Raw genomic sequence first — 24,164 nt, forward strand, 5'->3', positions numbered from 1 at the left:
ACACACTTGCACTTTCCCATATGAGTCACTGCATGATGATCTCGAGTGGGAACCATTGCTGATTTCTTCCCTCCCAGTCCAGGAGCACTGAAAGCACTACTGCTACCTCCGACTAAGGATTGGATCAGCCGGCACATTTACCCACTGCCATTATAAGGAGCTTCAAAACGCCATCCCACAGAGTGGTAGTTGTGGGTGAGCCAGAATCTTTTGCAATTCAACATTGGCAAAGCCAAATCAGTTACCTCTGCATGGACTGGGGACTAAACATTGAACCACCCTTGTTTTCTGTGGCTCAGTAACACACTCAATGATACATTTGCTCACTAAGCCACTTTTAAACCCTTAATTTTAACAAGTGTAAATTTATTGCTGGTGCATTACTGACTTACACGTGTATAGCATAGTAAGATGCACAGCTAGCTGAAAATTTATCTAGAAAATGATTTCATGATTACCAAATCCACAAGAAAGTCGTTCTCACCAAAGCCCTTTCTTCACACAGGAAATTTGACATTGGCGTTTACACCATACTGACTTCCATCAAGCCTTTGCGGGTCTACACTTACCAAGAAGAGGTGATGTTACGGTAAATGACAGAATAATCCTTCGCTGCAACATATGCATCAGTCAATTATCACTGACAGGGTCGTGATTTCCCTCCCTTTACGCCCCTCCAGCTCCATTTCACAGCTAGTGGATGAACTGAGAGTAGATAGATGAGCTGGCACATATCAGAGTGGGATGGTTGATTTTTTTTGGCTTAGTTTGACTTGATTGGTACCACTCTTGCCTCTGGGTCAGTTGGTTTTACGTCTGAGCACATTGTCTGGGCTTACACAGCAGTGGGGTTTTGAGGGTGGCTGTATCGTTGGAGTGCTGTCCTTTGGATGAGATGTTAAGAACATAAGAAATAGGAGCAGGAGTAGGCCATATGGCCCCTCGAGCCTGCTCTGCCATTCAATAAGATCATGGCTGATCTGATCTTGGTTAAAGCACACTGGTGGTTCAGGTGGATGTTAAAGATTCTGTGGTGTCTACTTTTGCAGAATCCTGCTGACCTTTCAACCATGTTACAAACTCAAAGTTTTATATATACAGTCTCCATGACTTGACACCCGGCATTTATCCCGGAGAGCTGTCTATATTGGGCAAATGGCACTAAAACCATTTGCCATTGCCATTGGCATCAATTACAGAGGCGCCACTTAAAACATATTAAGTGCACCAACTGTTTCGGCCAGTTCAAGCAAAATAATTTTTCGTCTCAGCTGCTCACACCTCGTTAAAGTGCGATTACCATTAAGTCCGCGGTCGTCCTTTCACAATTACATTATTTAAGGACAAGAGAAGAAAATGATTGCTAATTTATAATCAGTGCAGATTCGGCACTGCTTGTACTCTTTCAAATATGCAATGGCAGCACCTCTGCCTCCAGTAGTGGAATTCTACATTAGGATGGAGAATGAAACACTTAATTTCTAGACCAATATGTCAAGGAACCAACTAGGGGGGAGGCCATCTTAGACTGGGTGTTGTGTAATGAGAGAGGATTAATTAGCAATCTCGTTCTGCGAGGCCCCTTGGGGAAGAGTGACCATAATATGGTGGAATTCTGCATTAGGATGGAGAATGAAACAGTTAATTCAGAGACCATGGTCCAGAACTTAAAGAAGGCTAACTTTGAAGGTATGAGACGTGAATTGGCTGGGATAGATTGGCGAATGATACTTAAGGGGTTGACAGTGGATGGGCAATGGCAGACATTTAGAGACCGCATGGATGAACTACAACAATTGTACATCTCTGACTGACGTAGAAATAAAAAAGGCTCAACCATGGCTATCAAGGGAAATCAGGGACAGTATTAAAGCCAAGGTAGTGGTATACAAATTGGCCAGAAATAGCAGCGAACCCAGGGACTGGGAGAAATTTAGAACTCAGCAGAGGAGGACAAAGGGTTTGATTAGGGCAGGGAAAATAGAGTAAGAGAAGAAGCTTGCAGGGAACATTAAAACGGACTGCAAAAGCTTCTATAGATATGTAAAGAGAAAAAGGTTAGTAAAGACAAACGTAGGTCCCCTGCAGTCAGAATCAGAGGAAGTCATAACGGGGAACAAAGAAATGGCAGACCAATTGTTAGATCTCTTAATTTCCAATGAAATACGAACTCCGATTGTAGTTTTAATGTAACTTTATTTCTGGCAGACAGCAACAAGCTTCTGACTTTAAGCCAGGTCTTTGTCCTTCTGACACCACATGGTCAAAATGGCTGTACTTATACCTGGATCAATTTACAGAAAAGAACTCGCCTTCTTTGACCTTATTGGCTCAATTAATAGTCTTTTAACCTTTTAATTGGCTCGCTACCCAAGGTCCTAAAATGTCAAGTTAATTGATGACTTAATGCAACATGCTGAACTGCACGTAGTCATTGGAGTCTGTGTTTTCTCAACCTGTCTAAATGCAGCCTGTTTGAATTCTCTATCAATCCCCCCTTTGATTCTTTCACAAACTGAATCATAAAACATCAGATATCACTGGTTAAACATTCTACAAAATACTTTCATACATGTTAATAGAGTTTCCTTCTAAAATTTGTTGATGTGTTTCGCCACATGTCCGGACTAGTAGCTTCCACACAAATTTACACCGACCCGAGTTCCATCGTGGCCACAATGGAAGTCTGGTTTTAGTAGGTTAATTAACCTTCTTCCAATTTAATCCAAATCAATATCTTAATTCAACCAGTAAAGAACCTTCCCTTAAGCATAACATACCCCTGTGCCACGTACAGACAGTCCGCTGGGACCTGCAAGGTGTCTCACCTGCGGTACAGCAGCTACAGCCGCCTGGTCGCAACAACATTTAATCAACATAAACAAACAATATAAAAGTAAAATAATTATAACAAATAGAATTAAACCTTCCACCAATGAAGTTCCTATTGAACCTAGCCATTCAGTGGCTCCATTCCACAAAGTGAATGATGGGAGTTGCTTAAGTTTTTCTACCTCCTTTTGAATATGCTCCGCTAAGTGGGTAATTTCTTCGGAGCTATCTGGGATATATGTGCAACACTCAGTTCCGAGTAGGGTACAAGTACCTCCCTTTTCAGCCAGGATGTAATCAAGGGCCAGTCTATTCTGTCGGGCTACTGTGTGGATTGCTACCATTTCTGCATTGATTTTAACTAGGACCTCTGAGGTATCATTGGCTACCCGTTCCACTACGGATGCCATGTTAATGGATTCCCTTGCCAGTCTGGCGGTCCCATACCTGGGGATCAGAATAGCAAAGAACCTCTCTGTTTCTGTGATAGCTCTCTTAGGACGGTGTAAATGTTCCGACAGTGACTTTACATGATACATATAAGGCACAATGTAGGCTAAATAGCAGGATCTCATCCAATTCTGGGGCAGCCAAGGGTAGGCCTTGTGGCCACACACCCAATAGGTGCCATTATATGCAATGAATGTTAGCTGTTTCTTTATCAGCAACACTCCAGGGCCTGTCCAGGCTTTTCCATCTGTTTTATTCAGAATCACCATTACGTTAAAAATTCCCACATCGGCCCAGTTTGGACGGTTCCGTGGCTTGATTATATTATAATTCCGGGAGCAGTTACTATACCCCATATTTTGGCCTCCTTTGATGTTTCTAATCAGACAGACCGATTCCCCTGGTCTTCCTATTCCCGTTGTATTAGTGATAACAAAAAATGGGGGACGTTTGGAATGATTGTAGCACGGTTGGTGTCCCCCTTCAAAGGTAGTCAGATTGTAACCTGCTGACTTCCATTTACGTGCCCAGTTTTCCGTATCCTGAAACGCATTGCCTGTTTTGTTTTGATTAATTATCCACTCAGCCATTTCCGAGATATTCAAGGAAACTGGCCTCAAGGGAATCCCTCCCTTTGAGTGAATAGGAATATGCGCACACACCCAACAACTAGAAATGTTACCTTGTTTGGCATAAATGTATGACATATATAAAAAGGTATTTACATGTAATTCCCTTGCTACCCTACTATTTCCCTTTGGTGCAGAGGGTCGGCTAGTAAGAAGTAGTCAAATGCCTAGAATACCTACAATCAGTAGTACAGTAAATTTATACATTTTCGCAAAAAGTAATTGTCCTTATTAGATTTCAGCTTCAGTTACGGGTGCTCGTTTAACGTGTGAAGCGTGGATCCAGGCTTTCTTTCCTTGGACTTTAACAGCTGCCTGGGTGGTCAATAACACTTGATAAGGTCCCTCCCACTTGGTACCCAAAGCTTCTTTTTGCAACTTTTTCACATACACCCAGACTCCCGGGATGATGTCGTGTCCTCCTTCGGGTGGATTACCCCAAGCTGCCGATACCTGTCGGGAAACAGAAATAATAGCATTGTTAAGTTCTGACAGTATGATAGCAAAGTGTCACTCATTAAGTGAACATCAGCTTTCCGTAAATCGATCGTTCCTGGCAGCGACATCGGTCTTCCTGTTATAATTTCAAATGGGCTTAGACCTGTAGTTCTGTTCGGGGTTGCCCTAATGCTACATAGCACTATTGGTAGTGCCTGGGGCCATGGTGTTCCTTCTTGATAATATTTGGCAAGCCGTTGTTTCAGAGTTCGATTGATTCGTTCTACTTTCCTGATGATTGTGGATGATAAGGACAGTGTAAATCCCACGTAATGTTTAGTAACCTACAGACTTCTTGGCAGACAGCACCTGTGAAGTGTGTTCCCTGATCTGAGTCAATGCTACTCGGGACTCCCCATCGAGGAATGTAATCCTTACACAAGACCTTTGCAGTATGATTGGCTGTGGCTCTTTTAGTTGGGACAGCTTCTCCCATCTAGAGAATCTGTCGACCATGACAAGAATGTTAGTGTATCCTTGGCATAAAGGAAGAGATATATAATCAACCTGCAGATGCTGGAATGGTCAGACAGGGCCAGGGGGCAGGGGGCCTCAGTTGGGGCATTACCGTGATGGGTCCAGAATTATTTTTCTGGCAGACCACACAGCGGTCTGTTACCAACTGGGCATGTTTTTTAAATCCCCGACCCCACCAGCTTTGCTGGAACCGTGCCGTCATCTGTTGTGAGGCCAAGTGTCCCCACGAGTGGATCTGTTGGGCTAAAAAAGGCATAAGCGCTTGTGGCGCGACTGGCTTGTCGGTAACTCTGTCTCCAGACACCATCTTCACATAGCTTAATTCCTGCCTCAATCCATGTCCATTTTTCCTCTCTGGAGCACTTGCCTTGCATTGTTTGAAGGTCTCGTGTCAGAGTCCTGAGTGCTTTCAATCTGCACATCTGTGTTGGTTCTTCTGGAGGAACGCCCTGTGAGGCGGCATCTTTAGCTGCCTGGTCGGCTAGGGCATTTCCCTGTGCTTCTGTGGTATTTTCCTTGGTATGGGCCTTACACTTCAGGATGGACACTTCCTGAGGTAATTGTATGGCCTCCAGTAAGTCTCGGACTTCTTTTCCATTTCGGATAGGTGTATCAGCAGCAGTGAGGAATCCTCTTTTCCGCCACAACAGACCAAAGTCGTGAGCGACTCCAAAAGCATAACGCGAATCTGTGTAGACATTAGCTGTCTGTCCTTCTGCTATTCGACATGCTTCTGACAGGGCCCGTAACTCGGCCTGTTGTGCTGACGTTCCTGAGGGTAAACATCCTTTTGCCACTACCTCATATAAGGTTGTAACTGCCCATCCTGCTTTTCTGGTACCATTGTCAACAAAGGAGGAACCATCTGTAAACAGGATGAGGTCTGGGTTGTGCAGAGGCTCCTCTGCTGCTAAGGCTGCTTCTTCTGTTTCTTTTAAAATCTCCACGCAGTCATGCTCTTCACATTCTCCCCCCTCTTGCTCCCTCGATTCTGACATCGGGAGCATAGTTGCGGGATTAACCGGGCTGGCCCGGAAGATATGGAGATTAGGAGCTTCCAAAACTGCTGTCCAGCGGGTCCATCGAGCTGCCGTCACCTGAGACATTCTATTCATAGATAGCAAAGCGTGTACGGTGTGGGGACACTTGACAATCAGCTTTTGGTCGAGGACTAGACCCGCAATGATCATTACCGCTCGACATGTAGCTTCCATGGCCCTTAGGCAACTTCCCCATCCGAGGGCTACCGCATCCAGTTTTGCCGAATAATAGCCAATAGGTCTTTGCTGATCCCCAAGTTCTTGTCTCAGTATAGCTGTCATATATCCTTCTTTCTCATGGACAAACAGGGTAAATGGCTTACCACTGTCGGGGATTCCCAGAGCCGGTGCCGAACACAAAGCCTTTTTCAAACTCAGGAAGGCCTCGTGCTGTTCTTTAGTGAAGGTGATGGCTTCTTTAGAGGCACGTTTCCCCTTTAAGATATCATTCAATGGCTGAACAAGCTGTGTGAAGGAGTCAATCCAATTTCTGTTAAAGTTACACAATCCCAAAAAAGACCTTAGTTCCTGAATAGTGGTGGGTTTTTTAGCAGCCCGAATGGCTGCAGTTCTATCCTGGGTAAGTTCGCTCTTTCCTTGTGAAATCTTTTGTCCCAGGTATACAACCTCTTGGGATATTTGTGCTTTGTCGATGCTGGCTTTATGTCCTTTCAGCCAAAGGTGATCCAGCAAAGCTCGTAAATCTTGTTCATGCTGGTCTTCCGTGTTTGAAGCTAGCAGGATATCGTCTGCATATTGGATGACTGTGGATGACAGGGGAGGTAATTCTCGCAAATGGCTTTGTAAAGCCATTTGGAATACCGTAGGGCTGTTGTGGAAACCCTGCGGTAACCAGGTCCAAGTATACTGTTGTCCTTGGACAGTGAAAGCAAACCACTGTCGAACCTCCGGTGCCAGAGGCACCGACCAAAATCCGTTGGCCATATCTATAACCGAGAAATATTTATGTTCCGGTTTGAGGGCATTAAAAATGGTGGAGGGATCTGCGACCAAGGGAGCTTTTTGATCAATACACTGGTTAGCTTTCCTATAATCGACAGTCAAACGCCAAGTCTCATTAGATTTCTGTACCGGCCACACGGGGCTATTGGAGGAGCTATGTGTTTTAATAAGCACCCCTTGTTTCTCCAATTGCTGAATAACCGGTAAGATTCCCGCGATGGCAGTTGGACTGATGGGATACTGTTTAGTGCATGGAGGCTTGGTCCCGGTAAATGATGCAGGCTCCATCTGGAGTCGGCCACAATCGTTCTTATCTTTAGCCCATATCGGGTGTTCCTTCAATTCTTCTTTCTTCAAAGTTCTAATTGATCATGTCACCCGACCATTCTCGAAATGCAACGATGAATCTACTTGGATTAGAACGTCCATTCCCAAAAGGGGTTGATCTACTGGGCCTATCCAGACCGGCGTGGTTAGTTCATGTGGACCCAGCCCTATAAGTACCGGTGTTGTCCTTTTAATTTCCATTTTATGGCCCCCAACTCCATAGGCTGTATGTGCCCTACCATCCAACGGCAAAAAGTCTCCATATTGTCGGGGTAAGCATGTTAATTCCGCCCCTGTGTCTAAAAGACAGTCCACATCCTTATCGCCCACCCTCACAGTTATATATAGCCCATCTCCCCTTTGTTGTATTAGTGCGAGGAGGGGGGCCAGGGTGGGCTCTAACCGTTTTTTGCTATCCCAAATAACTCCTTCTGTTGTTGTATTGTCAGTCGCTTAAATGCTTCTATGTGGTCGTTATCTTGAGACAAGCCTGGTTTGTTGGCTGAATTGTATCCCTGGCTGCATCCTCTTCCCCAGCCACGACCTTTCTGTTTTGCCCTGCACTTCTTGGCCCAGTGACCACCTTTCCCACAATAATGACATTTTCCGGGTAATTTTCCGAATGACTGTTTATCGGAATCCTGGGATTTCCATCCCATAGTCTGTACAGCTCGGACTTTAGCTCCCATATCCCGATCTAATTGGTTACATCGATCCACCAATGCTGCAAAGGTAGTTCCTCTACCTTCCCAGTCCAGTAACACTACTTTAAGCATTTTGGACAGTTCTGGCTTTAGACCTGCCACGAAAGCTGCTTTCAGGGGTCCAAACACTTGTTCATCTATTTCCTCATCCGTATTATTCATACCCGAATGTTCTAGCCACGTGCATCTAAACCGCTCGTCATACTCCAGGACCTCCTCTGTTCCTTTCTGTTGGCAGGCTGCAATTTTTCCCCAGTTTGTCTTAGCTGGACTGAAGGCTTGCAGCCAGTGTTTAATCGCCTCCCATCCTGCGTTTAATTCTTGCTCATCCTGCCCCAAAGCTTCTTCTACCTTGTCGTGCAATTTTCTTCCCTGTGTTTTTGGCACCATTATGGTCAAAATTTGCACTCCGTCCCAGGGATGAAGTTGATATATATTTCTTAAGCGGTCCAATTGGTCCCACGTTTTCACTCCTCCTTTCTTTGGATTGGGCAATTCCTTGGACCATTTATCAATTTTCTCTGGGTCTGCCGGATCATGAAATAAGTATTCTGCATACAGTCTTTTCCTCGTTTTTTTGGTTCCGCCCTCTTCCGCAGTCTCTTCTGATTTGTCTACAACTCGTCTTTTTTTAAACGGGGCAAAGCACACCCCTAATTCTTCATCCTCCGACCTTGTATCGTCTGAGGATTCAGAATCCGTATCTATTGCTCGGTCATGTCTTCGGGGTTACGTTTTTAATTTATCCAAACATGGGTACCCTGGGAATTGACCGATACATTTTCCTTTTCCTATTACTGTCTCTTGACCTAATGATTTTTTCCATTCTTTAATTTCACCTTAAAGATCTCTAACTTCCGCTTCCAGCTTTTCAAGTTCAAGTCTTCTGTCGCAGCTGTGCACAAACAGCTTGCAATTGGTCCTTTGTACTGGTCAGTTCTCGATCATGTTGGGAACGCATTATAATTTCATTCCGGTTTCGGATCTTTCCCATAACCGCTAGGGACCATCTAGTTCGTTCCTTATTTTTCATACGGGTCGTTTTTCCCCAGACCTTTTTAATCTCGTCCAAGGACCATTGTCCTTTGGAGGTTCTGTACTTTTGTTCGATCTTAATATAGGTTTTAGATAAATTGAATTGTTGCTCTATGTATTCTTTCAACTGTTCGAGAATTAAATCTAGCGAAACTTCAGGTGGTGCCTGCCCACCTTTAACAGTTGTAGCCAATTCTTTGCTCTTATCTCCTGCTGCCATAATACTGATTTCTTTACTGGGGTCTCGAGTCGTAGGCTTTCCAGCCGATCAATAGGTCGGTGATGAATTAACGAACACACCGCCGAAGTTTAGACGTCTATGGGACCTCGAGCCGACTACCAACCGGAGGGTTCGCAAACCGGAAGCTTTCGGAATTGCGTAGAAGGAGAGGCTAATTTAGACTTTTGACCGAGGACTTTTTTATAAAGAGGAGTCCTTACCTCAGTATGTAGGTCCGATGTCCAAAATTCAATTTCTTTCCTCAGCGATCCTGTTCGTGACGGCAAAATTGTTAGATCTCTTAACTTCCAATGAAATACGAACTCCGATTGTAGTTTTAATGTAACTTTATTTCTGGCAGACAGCAACAAGCTTCTGGCTTTAAGCCAGGTCTTTGTCCTTCTGAGACCACATGGCCAAAATGGCTGTACTTATACCTGGATCAATTTACAGAAAAGAACTCGCCTTCTTTGACCTTATTGGCTCAATTAATAGTCTTTTAACCTTTTAATTGGCTCGCTACCCCTGGTCCTAAAATGTCAAGTTGATTGATGACTTAATGCAACATGCTGAACTGCACGTAGTCATTGGAGTCTGTGTTTTCTCAACCTGTCTAAATGCAGCCTGTTTGAATTCTCTATCACCAATTGAACAAGTACTTTGGTTCGGTATTCACTAAGGAGGACACAAACAACCTTCCGGATATAAAAGGGGTCAGAGGGTCTAGTAAGAAGGAGGAACTGAGGGAAATCCTTATTAGTCGGGAAATTGTGTTGGGGAAATTGATGGGTTTGAAGGCCAATAAATCACCAGGGCCTGATGGTCTGCATCCCAGAGTACTTAAGGAGGTGGCCTTGGAAATAGCGGATGCATTGACAGTCATTTTCCAACATTCCATAGACTCTGGATCAGTTCCTATGGAGTGGAGGGTAGCCAATGTAACCCCACTTTTTAAAAAAGGAGGGAGAGAGAAAACAGGGAATTATAGACATCGGTAGTGGGTAAAATGATGGAATCAATTATTAAGGATGTCATAGCAGCGCATTTGGAAAGAGGTGACATGATAGGTCCAAGTCAGCATGGATTTGTGAAAGGGAAATCATGCTTGACAAATCTTCTGGAATTTTTTGAGGATGTTTCCAGTAGAGTGGACAAGGGAGAACCAGTTGATGTGTTATATTTGGACTTTCAGAAGACTTTCGACAAGGTCCCACACAAGAGATTAATTTGCAAAGTTAAAGCACATGGGATTGGGGGTAGTGTGCTGACGTGGATTGAGAACTGGTTGGCAGACAGGAAGCAAAGAGTAGGAGTAAATGGGTACTTTTCAGAATAGCAGGCAGTGACTAGTGGGTTACCATAAGGTTCTGTGCTGGGGCCCCAGCTGTTTACATTGTACATTAATGATTCAGACAAGGGGATTAAATGTAGTATCTCCAAGTTTGTGGATGACACTAAGTTGGGTGGCAGTGTGAGCTGCGAGGAGGATGCTATGAGGCTGCAGAGTGACTTGCATAGGTTAGGTGAGTGGGCAAATGCATGGCAGATGACGTATAATGTGGATAAATGTGAGGTTATCCACTTTGGTGGTAAAAACAGAGAGACAGACTATTATCTGAATGGTGACAGATTAGGAAAGGGGAGGTGCAACGAGACCTGGGTGTCATGGTACATCAGTTATTGAAGGTTGGCATGCAGGTACAGCAGGCGGTTAAGAAAGCAAATGGCATGTTGGCCTTCATAGCGAGAGATTTAGAGTACAGGGGCAGGGAGGTGTTACTACAGTTGTACAGGGCCTTGGTGAGGCCACACCTGGAGTATTGTGTTCAGTTTTGGTCTCCTAACTTGTGGAAGGACATTCTTGCTATTGAGGGAGTGCAGCGAAGGTTCACCAGATTGATTCCCGGGATGGCGGGACTGACATATCAAGAAAGACTGGATCAACTGGGCTTGTATTCGCTGGAATTCAGAAGAATGAGAGGGGATCTCATAGAAACGTTTAAAATTCTGACGGGTTTAGACAGGTTAGATGCAGGAAGAATGTTCCCAATGTTGGGGAAGTCCAGAACCAGGGGTCACAGTCTAAGGATAAGGGGAAAGCCATTTAGGACCGAGATGAGGAGAAACTTCTTCACCCAGAGAGTGGTGAACCTGTGGAATTCTCCACCACAGAAAGTTGTTGAGGCCAATTCACTAAATATATTCAAAAAGGAGTTAGATGTAGTCCTTACTACTAGGGGGATCAAGGGGTATGGCGAGAAAGCAGGAATGGGGTACTGAAGTTGTATGTTCAGCCATGAACTCATTGAATGTCGGTGCAGGCTCGAAGGGCCGAATGGCCTATTCCTGCACCTATTTTCTATGTTTCTATGTTTCTAGTCCCGCCCCCCCACTCCGGGGATCTCTAGAACCCTGCAAGCCCTTCTTGCTGGCTTGTTGAGCTCCTCGTCCTTTCAGGGGATGATACACGACTTCTTCTTGTCCTGCGCTGTGCTGCCAGCCAGCTCCAGGATCTCGGCCATCAGGTACTCCAGGACCCCAGCCCCGACACTCTCACATGCGCTGCAGAAGGAGGTGAGTACACTTTTCAACCCAAGTACTATCTTTAAATTTCTCGGCTACAGTGGCCATCACGTCTGCGGCGGGGACTGTATATTTTAAAATATCCTGTGGTACACTCCATAGAAGAACAAGGAATTCTCTGTGTCCTGGCCAACCCCCTCAGCCATCATCACCAAAGCAGCTTAACCGGTAACTCATTTCATTGGTCGTTGTGAGATGTGACTGGAGCAGAATAGCTGCCTTGTTTGCCGATGTAACAACAGTTCCCGCACGTGAAAAATAATTCAGCCCCATATCCATGTTTGCACAAAACTCCATTGAGAAGGAAAAACCTAGACCATCCTGCTGCGCTGCAAGTCTGTCTGTCATGGGCTCCTGAAAGGGTTACTCGGCCATTTTTATTCAATGATGTGACATAAAATTCCTGCACTGCTGGTCTCCATGTGCCAGTCTTATGGTTTGGTATTGATCAAGTCCCTCTCGTGGCAGCACACCTCTACTGCAGGCAAAAGTTGACCTTTAATTTCTTCTGCACTCCTCTGCTGAAGGCACTGACTTATGCTGAGGTGCGGTTCCGTGGCTCCTGGCACATATTTGATATCTCATCACATAGGGCATTCTTCATGTATGTGACTTGACAGTGAATAACCAACCCTGGCCATGGGCCTCATAGCTGAGCCTGATGCCACCATCAGCTGACTTCAGCATATTGAGCACATTTACAGCAATAAAACACATGTGTGGGTAGAGTTTCTACTTTGGACGCAATCAGGAAATTCAGTTTCCATTAAGATTAATTTGCATAATCACAAACTTAAAACCTTCCATGAGCCAATGCAATCGAGCAGCGTACATTTCTGTTTTTATCTCTCTTTCTCTGAGGCAGCCCCTCAGAGTCGAGGATGACTTGCTTCTCCACTAATATGAGTTGTCAGGTGACTGATGAGTCCAATGAGGGACCTACAGTCTCTGTCACAGGTGGGGCAGAAGGTGACTGAAGTGACAGGTGGGCCGGGTGCTTAGGTTGCCGTGCAGTCCTTCCGCTGTTTGCACTTGGCTTCTGCTTGCTCTCGGCAAAGAGACTCGAGGTGTTCAGCGCCTTCCCGGATGCTTTTCCTCCACTTAGAACGATCTTGGGCCAGGGATTCCCAGATGTCGGTGATGATGGTGCACTTTTTCAAGGTGGCTTTGAGGGTGTCCTTGAAGCGTTTCCTCTGCCCACCTGTGGCTCGCTTGCCAAGTCGAAGCTGCGAGTACAGTGCTTGTTTTGGGAGTCTCGTATCGAGCATGTGGACGATATGGCCCGCCCAACAGAGCAGATCGAGTGTGGTCAGTGCTTCGATCCTGGGGATGTTGGCCTGAGCTGACGTTGGTGCGCCTATCCTGCCAATGGATTTGCAGGATCTTGCGGAGGCAGCTTTGAGGTGCCTCCTGTACATGGTCCATGTCTCTGAGGCATATAGGAGGGAGAGTATCACCACTGCTCTGTAGACCATGAGCTTGGTGCCGGGTTTGACGTCCTGGTCTTCAAACACTCTTCCTCAGGCGACCGAAGGCTGCACTGGCACACTGAAGACGGTGTTGGACATCATCATTGACGTCTGCCCTTGTTGACAATAAGCTCCCGAGGTATGGACAATGGTCCACATTGTTAAAGGCCTCATTGTGGATTTTGCTAATCGGGGGGCAGTATTGTTGCCGGAGGCAAGTTGGTAGAGGACCTTTGTCTTACGGATGTTTAGTGTAAGGCCCGTACTCTCGTATGCTTCGGTGAAGGTATTGGCAATGGTTTGGAGTTCGACCTCCGAGTGTTCGCAGACACAAGCGTCGTCTGCATATTCTGTAATTCAGTGACAGAGGATGGGGACGACCTTGGATCTGGACTGGAGGCAACGGAGGTTGAACAATTTCCCATTCTGTAGATTAGCTCCACTCCAGCGGGGAGCTTGCCGAGGGTAAGATGGAGCATTGCAGCGAGGAAGATCGAGAAGAGCGTTGGTTCGATGAAACAGACCTGCTTGACCCAGATCCGTGAATTGGGTCTGTGGTAGATCCATTGGTCAGAATCACGGCTTGCATGTCATCGTGAAGCAGGTGGAGGATGGTGACAAATTTTGAGGGCAGCTGAATCTGAGGAGGACGCTCCATGATCCCTCATGGTTGACAGTGTCGAAGGCCTTTGTAAGGTCAAAGAAAGCCATGGTCAGAGGTTGATGCTATTCCCTCCATTTCTCTTGAATTTGACGCGCGCTGAAGATCGTGTCCATTGTGCCCCTCAGTGGACAGAATCCGCATTGTGATTCTGGGAGGAGCTCTTCAGCCACAGGGAGAAGGCGATTGAGGAGGATTCTTGCGATGACTTTCTCTATGGCAGACAGTGGGGAAACGCCTCTGTAATTACCGCAATCGGACTTGTCACCTTTCTGATAGATGGTCACGATTATGGCGTCTCCGAGATCCCCTGGCATGTTTTGCTCCTTCCAAATAAGAGAAATGAGTTCATGTATTCGCGCCAGTAGTGCTTCTCCGCCATGCTTTAGTGCTTCGGCGAGGATTCCATTTGTTGTTTTTCAGTTGCCAGATGGCCTTTGCAACCTAATGCCGGGCTGAGGTGGTGGCGGGTGGCATGCTGCGAGATGGAATCGAGGAATTCATGTTGAAGACAGAGTCTCGGTTAAGGAGATCTTCGAAGTGCTCCTTCCAGCAGGCCCCGACTGCCTCTCTGTCCTTGATGAGTACCTGTCCGTTCTTGGCCCGCAGTTGGGTAGGACCTTGGGTGCTTGGGCCGTAGGTGGTCTTGACTGCGCTAAATAATGAAGCAGGTCGTGGTTGTCGGCTAGTTGCTGGATCTCCTGCGCTTTTTCCACCCACCGTTTTAAAAGGTGGAAGATGTCTGTGCGTGAATTTTTTAATCGTGGGGTGGCCATTGGACACCAGCTACCACACGGGCTTGACAGAGCAAGGCCTTGGTTCAATGGCAAGGGGATTCAAGACGATAGGCCTAGTGCACACACACAAACATACTCCTACTGTCCTTCTCCCTCCTTCCTGCAGGTCCTCTCTCCCTGGATTTCATAGGATGCAGTGTAGTCCTCCCAACTTCGCTGTTAGCGAGTGCTGCCCCTTCCCTGGGCCCCAACCCCACTGCTGGTCCACGCTGTGCCACTCCTGGACCCCGACCTCGTTCCTGGGCCCTGACCTCGCTCCTGGGCCCTGACCTCGCTCCTGGGCCCTGACCTCGCTCCTGGGCCCTGACCTCGTTCCTCGGCCCTGACCTCGCTCCTGGACCCTGACCTCGCTCCTGGACTCCGACCTCGTTCCTGGGCCCTGACCTCGCTCCTGGGCCCTGATCTCGTTCCTGGGCCCTGACCTCGTTCCTAGGCTTGACCTCGCTCCTGGGCCCTGATCTCGCTCCTGGGCCCTGATCTCGCTCCTGGGCCCTGATCTCGCTCCTGGGCCCTGATCTCGCTCCTGGGCCCTTATCTCGCTTCTGGGCCCTGACCTCGTTCCTGGACCCTGATCTCGCTCCTGGGCCCTGATCTCGCTTCTGGGCCCTGACCTCGTTCCTGGACCCTGATCTCGCTCCTGGACTCTGATCTCGTTCCTGGGCCCTGATCTCGTTCCTGGGCCCTGATATCGCTCCTGGGCCCTGATCTCGCTCCTGGGCCCTGATCTCGCTCCTGGGCCCTGACCTCGCTCCTGGGCCCTGACCTCGCTCCTGGGCCCTGACCTCGCTCCTGGACCCTGACCTCGCTCCTGGACCCCGACCTCGTTCCTGGGCCCTGCCCTCGCTCCTGGGCCCCGACCTCGCTCCTGGGCCTTGATCTCGCTCCTGGGCCCTGATCTCGCTCCTGGACTCTGATCTCGGTCCTGGGCCCTGATCTCGCTCCTGGGCCCTGATCTCGCTCCTGGGCCCTGATCTCGCTCCTGGGCCCTGACCTCGTTCCTGAGCCCTGACCTCGTTCCTGGGCCCTGACCTCGTTCCTGGGCCCTGACCTCGTTCCTGGGCCCTGACCTCGCTCCTGGGCCCCGACCTCGCTCCTGGGCCCCGACCTCGCTCCTGGGCCCCGACCTCGCTCCTGGGCCCGGATCTCGCTCCTGGGCCCTGACCTCGCTCCTGGGCCCTGACCTCGTTCCTGGGCCCTGACCTCGTTCCTAGGCTTGACCTCGCTCCTGGGCCCTGACCTCGTTCCTGGACTCTGATCTCGCTCCTGGGCCCTGATCGCGCTCCTGGGCCCTGACCTCGCTCCTGGGCACTGACCTCGCTCCTGGACCCTGATCTCGCTCCTGGACTCTGATCTCGTTTCTGGGCCCTGACCTCGCTCCTGAACCCTGATCTCGCTCCTGGGCCCTGATCTCGCTCCTGGGCCCTGACCTCGTTCCTGGGCCCTGACCTCGCTCCTGAACCCTGATCTCGCTCCTGGGCCCTGACCTCGCTCCTGGGCCCTGACCTCGCTCCTGGACCCTGACCTCTCTCCTGGACCCTGACCTCGCTCCTGGACCCCGACCTCGTTCCTGGGTCCCGATCTCGCTCCTGGGCCCTGATCTCGCTCCTGGGCTCTGACCTCGTTCATGGACCCTGATCTCGCTCCTGGGCCCTGATCTCGCTCCTGGGCCCTGACCTCGTTCCTGGACCCTGATCTCGCTCCTGGGCCCTGACCTCGCTCCTGGGCCCTGACCTCGCTCCTGGGCCCTGACCTCGCTCCTGGGCCCCGATCTCGCTCCCGGGTCCCGACCTTGCTCCCGGGTCCACACCTCGCCCCCGGGTCCCGACGTCGCCTTCTGGTCCCGATCTCGCTCCATGACGCTGACCTCGTTCCTGGGTCCACACCTCGCTCCTGGGTCCTGACCTCGCTCCTGGGCCCTGATCTCGCTCCTGGGCCCTGACCTCGCTCCTGGGCCCTGACCTCGCTCCTGGGCACAGACCTCGCTCCTGGGCCCTGATCTCGCTCCTGGGCCCTGACCTCGCTCCTGGGTCCTGACCTCGCTCCTGGGTCCTGACCTCGCTCCTGGGCCCTGACCTCGCTCCTGGGCCCTGACCTCGCTCCTGGGCCCTGACCTCGCTCCTGGGCCCTGACCTCGCTCCTGGGCCCTGACCTCGCTCCTGGGCCCTGACCTCGCTCCTGGGCCCTGACCTCGCTCCTGGGCCCTGACCTCGCTCCTGGGCCCTGACCTCGCTCCTGGGCCCTGACCTCGCTCCTGGGCCCTGACCTCGCTCCTGGGCCCTGACCTCGCTCCTGGGCTTGACCTCACTCCTGGGTCCACACCTCGCTCCTGGGCCCTGACCTCGCTCCTGGGCCCTGACCTCGCTCCTGGGCCCCGACCTCGCTCCTGGGCCCCGACCTCGCTCCTGGGTCCCGACCTCGCTCCTGGGCCCCGACCTCGCTCCTGGGCCCCGACCTCGCTCCTGGGCCCTGACCTCGCTCCTGGGCCCTGACCTCGCTCCTGGGCCCTGACCTCGCTCCTGGGCCCTGACCTCGCTCCTGGGCCCTGACCTCGCTCCTGGGCCCTGACCTCGCTCCTGGGCCTGACCTCGCTCCTGGGCCTGACCTCGCTCCTGGGCTTGACCTCGCTCCTGGGTCCACACCTCGCTCCTGGGTCCACACCTCGCTCCTGGGCCCTGACCTCGCTCCTGGGCCCTGACCTCGCTCCTGGGCCCTGACCTCGCTCCTGGGCTTGACCTCGTTCCTGGGCCCTGACCTCGCTCCTGGGCCCTGACCTCGCTCCTGGGCCCTGACCTCGCTCCTGGGCGTGACCTCACTCCTGGGTCCACACCTCGCTCCTGGGTCCACACCTCGCTCCTGGGCCCTGACCTCGCTCCTGGGCCCTGACCTCGCTCCTGGGCCCCGACCTCGCTCCTGGGCCCCGACCTCGCTCCTGGGTCCCGACCTCGCTCCTGGGTCCCGACCTCGCTCCTGGATCCAGACCTCGCTCCTGGGCCCTGACCTCGTTCCTGGGCCCTGACCTCGCTCCTGGGCCCTGACCTCGCTCCTGGGCCCTGACCTCGCTCCTGGGCCCTGACCTCGCTCCTGGGCCCTGACCTCGCTCCTGGGCCCTGACCTCGCTCCTGGGCCCTGACCTCGCTCCTGGGTCCACACCTCGCTCCTGGGTCCACACCTCGCTCCTGGGCCCCGACCTCGCTCCTGGGCCCCGACCTCGCTCCTGGGCCCCGACCTCGCTCCTGGGCCCCGACCTCGCTCCTGGGCCCCGACCTCGCTCCTGGGCCCCGACCTCGCTCCTGGGTCCCGACCTCGCTCCTGGGTCCAGACCTCGCTCCTGGGTCCCGACCTCGCTCCTGGGTCCACACCTCGCTCCTGGTCCCGACCTCGCTCCCGGGTCCCGACCTCGCTCCCGGGTCCCGACCTCGCTCCTGGGTCCCGACCTCACTCCTGACCCGACCTCGCTCCTGGGTCCCCACCTCGCTCCTGGGTCCCCACCTCGCTCCTGGGTCTCGACCTCGCTGCTGGGTTTCGACCTCGCTCCTGACCCGACCTGGGAGAAGACACCACCATCAGCATTGCCACCACAGGGAGCAGTGTGAGCTGCTCTGAGAGGGAGACAAAATCGAAGTGTGACGTCACCGGAATCCAGACAGCTGATTGGCTGCATATCCCAGAGTCAGGTCGAAGCCCAGGACTGAGGTCCGGAGGAGCAAGCTCGGGAGGAGCGGGGCCCGGGAGAGGTGTAGCGAGGTCGGGACCCAGGAGCGAGGTCGAGGCCCAGCAGCGAGGCTGGGAGGAGCGGGGCCCGGAAGAGGTCCTCCACAAGGAACAGCACTGGGACCACTATTGTTCACAATTTACATTAACAATTTGGAATCAAAAACACAACTTCTAAATTTGCGGATGACACCAAATCGTCGGGGGAGTGGAGGGGAGGATAGTCAATACTGAGGAGGACGGCAACAAATTACAGGAGGACATTAATAAACTTGCAGAATAAGTAGAAATAGTTATTGGTATATATGTCACCAGGGTGGGATGGGATGCATCTTAGGATGCTGAGGGAAGTTAAGGTGCAAATTGCAGAGGTACTGGCCATAATCTTCCAATCCTCCTTGGATACGGGGCTGGTGCCAGAGGACTGGAGAATTGCAAATGTTACTCCCTTGTTCAAAAAAGGGTGCAAGGATAAACTCAGCAACTACAGACCAATCAGTTTAACCTTGGTAGTGGGGAAGCCTTTAGAAATGACAGTCGGGGACAAAATTAACAGTCACTTGGACAAGTGTGGATTAATTAAGGAAAGCCAGCACGATTTGTTAAAGCCAAATCGTATTTAACAAACTTGATTGAGTTTTTTTGATGAGGTAACATTGAGGGCTGATGAGGATAAGAGGGGATCTCCTAGAAACGTATAAGATTCTAACGGGACTGGACAGGTTAGATGCGGGAAGAATGTTCCCGATGTTGGGGAAGTCCAGAACCAGGGGCCATAGTCTTAGGATAAGGGGTAGGCCATTTAGGACTGAGATGAGGAGAAACTTCTTCACTTAGAGAGGTGTTAACCTGTGGAATTCCCTGTCGCAGAGAGCTGTTGATGCCAGTTCATTGGATATATTCAAGAGGGAGTTAGATATGGCCCTTACGGCTCAGGGGATCAAGGGGTATGGAGAGAAAGCAGGAAAGGGGTACTGAGGGAATGATCAGCCATGATCTTATTGAATGGTGATGCAGGTTCAAAGGGCCGAATGGCCTACTCCTGCACCTATTTTCTATTTTTCTATGTTTCTATGACAATGTGGTTGACATGGTGTACATGGACTTCCAAAAGGAGTTTGATAAAATGCCACATAATAGGCTTGCCAGCAAATTGAAGCCCATGGAATAAAAGGGACAGTGGCAGCATGGATACAAAATTGGCTAAGTGACAGGAAACAGAGAGTAGTGGTGAACAATTGTTTTTCGGATTGGAGGAAGGTATACAGTTGTGTTCCCCAGGGGTCGGTACTAAGACCACTGCTTTTCTTGATATATATTAATGACTTGGATGTGGGTGTACGGGGCACAATTTCAAAATTTGCAGGTGACACAAAACTTTGGAAGTATAGTGAACAATGAGGAGGGTAGTGATAGACTTTAAGAGGACATAGACAGGCTGGTGGAATGAGCAGACACATGGCAGATAAAATTTATCGCAGAAAAGTGCGAAGTGATACATTTTGATAGGAAGAACGAGGATAGGCAATATAAACTAAAGAGTACAATTTTAAAGTGAGTGCAGGAACAGAGACCTGGGGGTATATGTGCACAACTCATTGAAGGTGGCAGGGCAGGTTGATAAAGCGGTTAAAAAAGCATATGGGATCCTGAGCTTCATAAATGGAAGCAAAGAGTACAAAAGCAAGGAAGTTATGATGAACCTTTATAAAACACTGGTTCGGTCTCAACTGCAGTATTGTGTCCAATTCTGGGCACCACACTTTAGGAAGGATGTGAAGGCATGAGAGAGGATGCAGAAAAGATTTAGGGGAATGGTTCCAGGATGAGAAATTTCAGTTGCATGGATAGACTAGAGAAGCTGGGGTTGTTCTCCTTAGAGCAGAGAATATTAAGAGGGAATTTGATAGAGGTGTTCAAAATCATGACGGTCTAGACAGAGTATATAGAGAAAAACTATTCCCATTGGTAGAAGGGTCGAGAATCAGAGGACACAGACTGAAGGTGATTGGCAGAAGAACCAAAGACGACATCAGGAAAATCTTTTTTACGCAGCGAGTGTTTAGGATCTGGAATTCACTGCCTGAAAGGGTAATGGAGGCAGATTCAATTGTGGCTTTCAAAAGGGAATTGGATAAATACCTGAAGGAAAAAAAATTGCAGGGCTACGGGGAAAGGGCGGGGGAGTGGGACTAGCTGAAGTGCTCTTGCAGAGAGCCGGCACAGGCTCAATGGGCCAAATGGCTTCCTTCTGTGCTGCAATCATTCTATGATTCTATAATTGGCAAATAAAGTTCAACACAGTTAAATGTGAGGAATTACATTTTGGGAGGAAGAATAGGGATGTCACTTATTACTTGGAGGTTGTGACTCTAGGTGGGGTAGAGGAACAAAGGAGTCTCTGAGTACAAATACACAAATCACTAAAAGTTGCGACACAGATTCGCAAGACCATAAAAAAAGCAAACCAAGCACTCGGGTTTATTTTTAGAGGAATAAAATTGAAAAGTAGGGAAGTTATGCTAAACCTGTATCGAACCTTGGTTAGAAACATAGAAAATAGGTGCAGGAGTAGGCCATTCGGCCCTTCGAGCTTGCACCACCATTCAATATGATCATGGCTGATCATTCACCTCAATACCCCTTTCCTGCTTTCTCTCCATACCCTTGATCCCTTTAACCGTAAGGGCCACATCCTTTTGAATACATCAAACGAACTGACCTCAACAACTTTCTGTGGTAGAGAATTCCACAGGTTCACAATTCCCTGAGTGAAGCAGTTTCTCCTCATCTCGGTCCTAAAATGCTTACCCCTTATCCTTAGACTTCCCCAACATCGAAAACATTCTTCTTGCATCTAACCTATCCAATTCCGTCAGAAATTTATATGTTTCGATGAGATCCCCTCTCATTCTTCTAAATTCTAGTGAATATAAGCCTAGTCGATCAGTCTTTCTTCATATGTCAGCCCTGCCATCCGGAATAGAAACATAGAAAATAGGTGCAGGAGTAGGCCATTCGGCACTTCGAGCCTGCACCACTATTCAATGAGTTCATGGCTGAACATGCAACTTCAGTATCCCATTCCTGCTTTCTCGCCATACCCCTTGATCCCCCTAGTAGTAAGGACGACATCTAACTCCTTTTTGAATATATTTAGTGAATTGGCCTGTGGTAGAGAATTCCACAGGTTCACCACTCTCTGGGTGAAGAAGTTTCTCCTCATCTCGGTAGGAAATGGCTTACCCCTTATCCTTACACTGTGACCCCTGGTTCTTGACTTCCCCAACATCGGGAACATTCTTCCTGCATCTAACCTGTCTAAACCCGTCAGAATTTTAAACGTTTCTATGAGATCCCCTCTCATTCTTCTGAACTCCAGTGAATACAAGCCCAGTTGATCCAGTCTTTCTTGATATGTCAATCTCGCCATCCCGGGAATCAGTCTGGTGAACCTTCGCTGCACTCCCTCAATAGCAAGAATGTCCTTCCTCAAGTTAGAAAACCAAAACTGTACACAATACTCCAGGTGTGGCCTCACCAAAGCCCTGTACAACTGTAGTAACACCTCCCTGCCCCTGTATTCAAATCCCCTTGCTATGAAGGCCAATATGCCATTTGCTTTCTTAACCGCTTGCTGTACCTACATGCCAACCTTCAGTGACTGATGTACCATGACACCCAGGTCTCGTTGCACCTCCCCTTTTCCTAATCTGTCACCATTCAGATAATAGTCTGTCTCTCTGTTTTTACAACCAAAAGTGGATAACCTCACATTTATCCACATTATACTTCATCTGCCATGCATTTGCCCACTCACCTAACCTATCCAAGTTACTCTGCAGCCTCATAGCATCCTCCTCGCAGCTCACACTGCCACCCAACTTAGTGTCATCCACAAACTTGGAGATACTACATTTAATCCCCTCGTCTAAATCATTAATGTACAATGTAAACAGCTGGGGCCCCAGCACAGAACCTTACAGTACCCCACTAGTCACTGCCTGCCATTCTGAAAAGTACCCATTTACTCCTACTCTTTGCTTCCTGTCTGCCAACCAGTTCTCAATCCACGTCAGCACACTACCCCCAATCCCATGTTCTTTAACTTTGCAAATTAATCTCTTGTGTGGGACCTTGTCGAAAGCCTTCTGAAAGTCCACATACACCACATCAACTGGTTCCCCCTTGTCCACTCTACTGGAAACATCTTCATAAAATTCCAGAAGATTTGTCAAGCATGATTTCCCTTTCACAAATCCATGCTGACTTGGACCTATCATGTCACCTCTTTCCAAATGCGCTGCTATGACATCCTTAATAATTGATTGCATCATTTTACCCACTACCGATGTTAGGCTGACCGGTCTATAATTCCCTGTTTTCTCCCTCCCTCCTTTTTTAAAAAGTGGGGTTACATTGGCTACCCTCCACTCGATAGGAACTGATTCAGAGTCGATGGAATGTTGGAAAATGACTGTCAATGCATCCGCTATTTCCAAGGCCACCTCCTTAAGTACTCTGGGATGCAGACCATCAGGCCCTGGGGATTTATCGGCCTTCAATCCCATCAATTTCCCGACCAGTAAGGATTTCCCTCAGTTCCTCCTTACTAGACCCTCTGACCCCTTTTATATCCGGAAGGTTGTTTGTGTCCTCCTTGTGAATACCGAACCAAAGTACTTGTTCAATTGGTCTGCCATTTCTTTGTTCCCAGTTATGACTTCCCCTGATTCTGACTGCAGGGGACCTACGTTTTTCTCTTTACATATCTATAGAAGCTTTGGCAGTCCATTTTAATGTTCCCTGCAAGCTTCCTCTCGTACTCTATTTTCCCTGCCCTAATCAAACCCTTTGTCCTCCTCTGCTGAGTTCTAAATTTTTCCCAGTCCCCGGGTTCGCTGCTATTTCTGGCCAATTTGTATGCCACTTCCTTGGCTTTAATACTATCCCTGATTTCCCTTGATAGCCACGGTTGAGCCACCTTCCCTTTTTTATTTTTACACCAGACAGGGTTGTACAATTGTTGTAGTTCATCCATGCGGTCTCTAAATGTCTGCCATTGCCTATCCACTGTCAACCCCTTAAGTATCATTTGCCAATTTATCCTAGCCAATTCACGCCTCATACCTTCAAAGTTACCCTTCTTTAAGTTCTGGACCATGGTCTCTGAATTAACTGTTTCATTCTCCATCCTAATGTATAATTCCACCATATTATGGTCACTTTTCCCCAAGGGGCCTCGCACAACGAGATTGCTGATTAATCCTCTCTCATTTCACAACACCCAGTCTAAGATGGCCTCCCCCCTAGTTGGTTCCTCGACATATTAGTCTAGAAAACCATCCCTTATGCATTCCAGGAAATCCTCCTCCACCGTATTGTTTCCAGTTTGGTTAGCACAATCTATATGCACCTTTATTACATGCATCCCTAATTTCCTGTTTGATGCCTTCCCCAACATCACTACTACTGTTTGGAGGTCTGTACACAACTCCCACTAACGTTTTCTGCGCTTTGGTATTCCGTAGCTCCACCCATACCGATTCCACATCATCCAAGCTAATATCCTTCCTTACAATTGCATTAATTTCCTCTTTAACCAGAAAGGCCACCCCGCCTCCTTTTCCTTTCTGCCTATCCTTCCTAAATGTTGAATACCCTTGGATGTTGAGTTCCCAGCCTTGGTCACCCTGGAGCCATGTCTCCGTGATGCCAACCACAACGTATCCGTTAACTGCTATCTGCACAGTTAATTCGTCCACATT

The 24,164-nt window shown here is 49.0% G+C and overlaps 1 protein-coding gene across 2 annotated transcripts in view; it reads left to right on the plus strand.

Annotated features, from left to right (window-relative positions):
- Positions 1-24,164, plus strand: part of LOC139267456 (probable tubulin polyglutamylase ttll-15) — a 196,611-nt gene that overhangs the window by 83,818 nt on the left and 88,629 nt on the right. For both annotated transcript variants that reach the window (XM_070885808.1, XM_070885807.1), the window contains one exon: positions 506-589. In XM_070885808.1, coding sequence (XP_070741909.1) covers positions 506-589 — 84 coding nt within the window. The remainder of the gene's footprint in view (positions 1-505; positions 590-24,164) is intronic.

The sequence above is a fragment of the Pristiophorus japonicus genome, chromosome 7, assembly GCF_044704955.1.
Source record: "Pristiophorus japonicus isolate sPriJap1 chromosome 7, sPriJap1.hap1, whole genome shotgun sequence".
Taxonomy (NCBI): domain Eukaryota; kingdom Metazoa; phylum Chordata; class Chondrichthyes; family Pristiophoridae; genus Pristiophorus; species Pristiophorus japonicus.